Source organism: Hylaeus anthracinus, unplaced genomic scaffold (assembly GCF_026225885.1).
Source record: "Hylaeus anthracinus isolate JK02 unplaced genomic scaffold, UHH_iyHylAnth1.0_haploid 11985, whole genome shotgun sequence".
In the NCBI taxonomy this organism is placed as follows: domain Eukaryota; kingdom Metazoa; phylum Arthropoda; class Insecta; order Hymenoptera; family Colletidae; genus Hylaeus; species Hylaeus anthracinus.
Window position 1 is genome coordinate 11738264 of NW_026534333.1, and position 3830 is coordinate 11742093.

Below are 3830 nucleotides of genomic sequence, written 5' to 3' on the forward strand. Positions count from 1 at the left end.
TACATCTATTACAATCCTTTTCTCATTAATATTTATATAATATTTCATAATTCTTGCAATCATGGAAGCGTAAAATGTTATCTCAATGATAGATAAAGTATTGCTCCCCCTAGCAAAAAGGCTATTAACTTTAAGCCAACCTAATTAAATAAACAACTGCGTGGACAGCGCGACTAACCGCTGTTCCCCTGTTTCAGATGGAGAACCAAGGCTTCGAGGAGGAGCCAAGAATCGAAGACCCTGGTTACCCCCGCCTACGACAATCGCCTACCCAGGAATCGCAGACCTACGCCATTCGTCCAGCAAGGATCGACATCTTCTTATCGTTGTCGAATCCTGACGGCCACGTGTACGAGGACATCCTGCCTGCCGTTGAAGATGTCTCAAAGACCTCGCACCCGTCCGCTCGTGAGTCTCCTACATCCACGAGCACTGAACGCGTTACCTACGAAGAGACGCCTGTTAGGAAAGACGTCTCGGTCTTCCGTCGAAACCTCACGCTGCCGTTTCGTCACGGCGGCCTCGATACGTCCACGAGTTCTTCCGTTCGCGTGACGAGTCGCGAGAAAAATGTCTGTCGCGAGGACACGGAAGCGAACGGGGACGCCTTGACCCAGGAGATCTCCGCTCGATCGCAGTCGATCGAATGCAGGCCGAACAGGAGACGCAGGAAGAAGGACTGCAAGCACTGTAGAAGCAAGGCTGCAGCCTCTAACGCTCCTCGCGAGATGGATGACAGGGAACAGAAGGATACCGTGCTCAGGAAGAACAGGGATAACGAACAGCAGCAAGGTCAGCTTTCTAACGATAGTCCGCGAACCATCCTGGAGGACTATAATTTTGGTAATCAGGAATCGCCGAAAGAAGAGTTTCCTAGGAAAGGAAATAATCCTGTGACGGTGTACACGATCTCTGAAAATGTTGGAGGCGGCGAAAACACGGGGAAGCTGATAGAATATGAACGCAGTCCTGGGCAGGTTATCGAAGCAAACAATAAGGAAGACAAAGCGTTGATTGCGTCTGAGAAGATTAAGGCTGGGATGAGGGTGAACTCGATCTACTCCCAGGATCGGTGGTACGCCAAGGAGGGACCAATATTCTTCACCGATGTCAAGGAACATGGATCGTTTCAGGTGAGTGACAGTGCTCGACAAACCAGATTATACAGGTACTCTCATTAGTCATACTCTTAATCATACTCTTAATCATACTCGCACAATTTAGCTGAACGATAACGAGACATTCGGGAAACTATATGTATTCTTTAATTCTTCTTGAATTTACTATCAGACGTTTATGATACAGTTTGTTTAAATTCACGTGAAATTATTTCGTTTCTGACATAGATTTTGCGTATGATTCAGAAATGGACAAAATTATCTTGCATTTAGACAAAAATATTCGTATAACGAAGGAGAGATAAACAGGATTTGTAATAATTGCAAGCTAAATTGTGCAGTCTAATTGTGTTTCACTTTGGACGAATAATAGCTCAACAGTTCGATCGAATAAGAAGTTAGATTGTTTATTTGAGTGTAAAGTCATTATAATTTAGATTATACCACCTCCTGGTCCAGTCTTTCCATTTATGTTTAAATATCACATTTAAATTGGTGAATTAATATAATGTTTTAACCTTTCTCTTCTCTTTCTCTATGTAACCTAACTTCTTATTCTAATTCCCATTTCTACATACTTCTAATCAATCGAATGAACATTGCATTCAGGTATTATTCGAATAAAATTCTGTCCATCTCTAATACACATAGATCGTAGATGGAGAGTCACTGCTCAGAGAAGTTGAGCACCACGCTTGCGCTGCACAGGCGTAGTAGTATGATTAGTCGCAGCTAGATGGCGTTTCAGAGCGTAGGTTTCTCGCAGTAGAAAGTGTAAGGGACATAGCATAAGTACAAACGCCGAGGGAAGCAAAGCATACTTACCTGGCGCAGAGGTTACCGTGATCAAGAAGGCGGTTCCTCCAGGGCGAGGCTTTTCCATTGCACTACGGTTAGGCTGACCCTTGCGAATATCCCTAATGTGGATATCTCGGGCGTATAATTTTTGGTAGTCGGGACTGCGTTCGCGCTGTCCCGGATATAAAACTTTGAAACAAAATTTGTTCTAGATCTTTCAAAATTTTCAATTTCAAAACCTCGTTTTCTTTTAAATTGTTTATTGAGAACAATTGTTTTATTAATTTTTTTTTATTAATTCACCTGACTCCCGTCTAAATCATCTTTTTTCAATTTTATGGTCTTTGTAGTTCTCGTCACCATGGTATTATTTATCTATCAGACCTTTTGTTAACTTCAATTTTTCTTTGAGTTCACATTTTTTTTGTGCATTAAATAATTTGCCAATTTATTAATTTCTAGTGGAGAAGGTTCATTTATAATTTTAGTTTCCGGATAATTGTTTTGCTTAAAGAGTAAATGTAATTTTGTTTAACTCTAGTCATATTATTTCGTGATAATAACATTATTTTGAAATTTTTTGTCAGCTACCATATTTCTCTTTTTATTATTTCACAGTGAAAAATAACACAATTTAAAAGTACGAAGTATTGCGAAATACAGTGAAAGTATTAAATAGATTACCAAATAGATTACGATCATTTTTATGGCATTTTTACACACCTCTTAGTTTACTTAAGAAAGTTTACTTAAGATATTTCATAGACGTCCACGATAACATTATTAAGAATAGTCATCTGTATCACGATTCGTGGTCGTCGCTCGAACAGTTTTCTTCTTCTACTATCAAAGTTTCTCGCTATTACCTCGTAGTACCATATATGTATTACCATTTCTCAATAATCAAGAAAAGACCATCGCATTTTTGATTGTATCATTTAATATTCAAATTAACGAAACGAGTACACGAGAAATCACACATTATGGATAAATAACGAGACTAAGGTTAACATGCTTGATAAAAGTCACCGGATGTTAGATAAGCCCAACGATACGTGAACTTGATGAAAATAATAAATTAATCCAGAGTCAAATATATAGAGAAAAACTGTTTGAACACTTTTACTTTCTATTTCTATTAAATGATGTCAAAGTTTAACTAAGATAACACGGAATCGTGTAAGTAATAATATAAGAATGACCGACAAATGTGTATTAATTGTGTAGATATATTCTCTGCCGCGCGCGAAACGAGACGCATTTCGGCACAAAGGCAGAAAAATAGAGGACAAGGCGAATGGCATCCAGGTTCCCATTACCCGTTGTCGCGTACTTTGAAGTTGTCCTGGGAAAAGAGAACGTCGGCGACGATCGTCGCTCTGAACTCTGTGAACTAGCCGACCCGAAAATTTGTCGTTCACTAATCTTAGAAATAGAACTCAAGGAGGAAGATTCGAGAAGTCGAGATTGGACGAGACCGCACGTCGAGACGTAAGGTCCCCCCTCCACCTGTGACTATTCCATGCTTCGAAAACACTGACTTGTTCTTTTTTTCTCTTCCTCTTCGCGTACTCCAACACTACAAATACAAATATGTGTATAATATTATACATATATACAGGGTGTCCCAAAAGTCGGGGAAAAGCCGCAAATGGGGGGTAGCTGAGACGATTCTGAACAACAATTTCCTTTGCAAAAATGTCGGATGGGGCTTCGTTAAGGAGATATTAAGCGAAAACCCCGACCAATCAGAGCGCGCGTAGACCGTTGGAGCGGCCGCGGTAGCGAAGGCTACGCGCTATAGGCGGCAGCGTCAATGTCCTTCGATGCACGTCGAGTCGCTTGTTCGCGTACAAGCGCGCCCGCCAGCGCGTAGCCTTCGCTACCGCGGCCGCTCCAACGGTCTACGCGCGC

At 41.1% G+C, this 3830-nt stretch overlaps 1 protein-coding gene and 1 non-coding gene across 2 annotated transcripts in view; both read left to right on the plus strand.

Moving 5' to 3' along the window:
- The window catches only part of LOC128886798 (uncharacterized), a 4991-nt gene extending 3159 nt beyond the window's left edge, over nucleotides 1-1832 (plus strand). The window contains exons 2-3 of the mRNA XM_054141961.1: nucleotides 198-1133; nucleotides 1770-1832. Coding sequence (XP_053997936.1) covers nucleotides 198-1133; nucleotides 1770-1832 — 999 coding nt within the window. The remainder of the gene's footprint in view (nucleotides 1-197; nucleotides 1134-1769) is intronic.
- A 103-nt stretch (nucleotides 1833-1935) lies between these two features.
- LOC128887419 (U1 spliceosomal RNA) lies at nucleotides 1936-2097 on the plus strand. Its single transcript, XR_008460031.1, has one exon. It is a non-coding gene; the product is annotated as a U1 spliceosomal RNA (small nuclear RNA).
- The last annotated feature ends 1733 nt before the right edge of the window (nucleotides 2098-3830 follow it).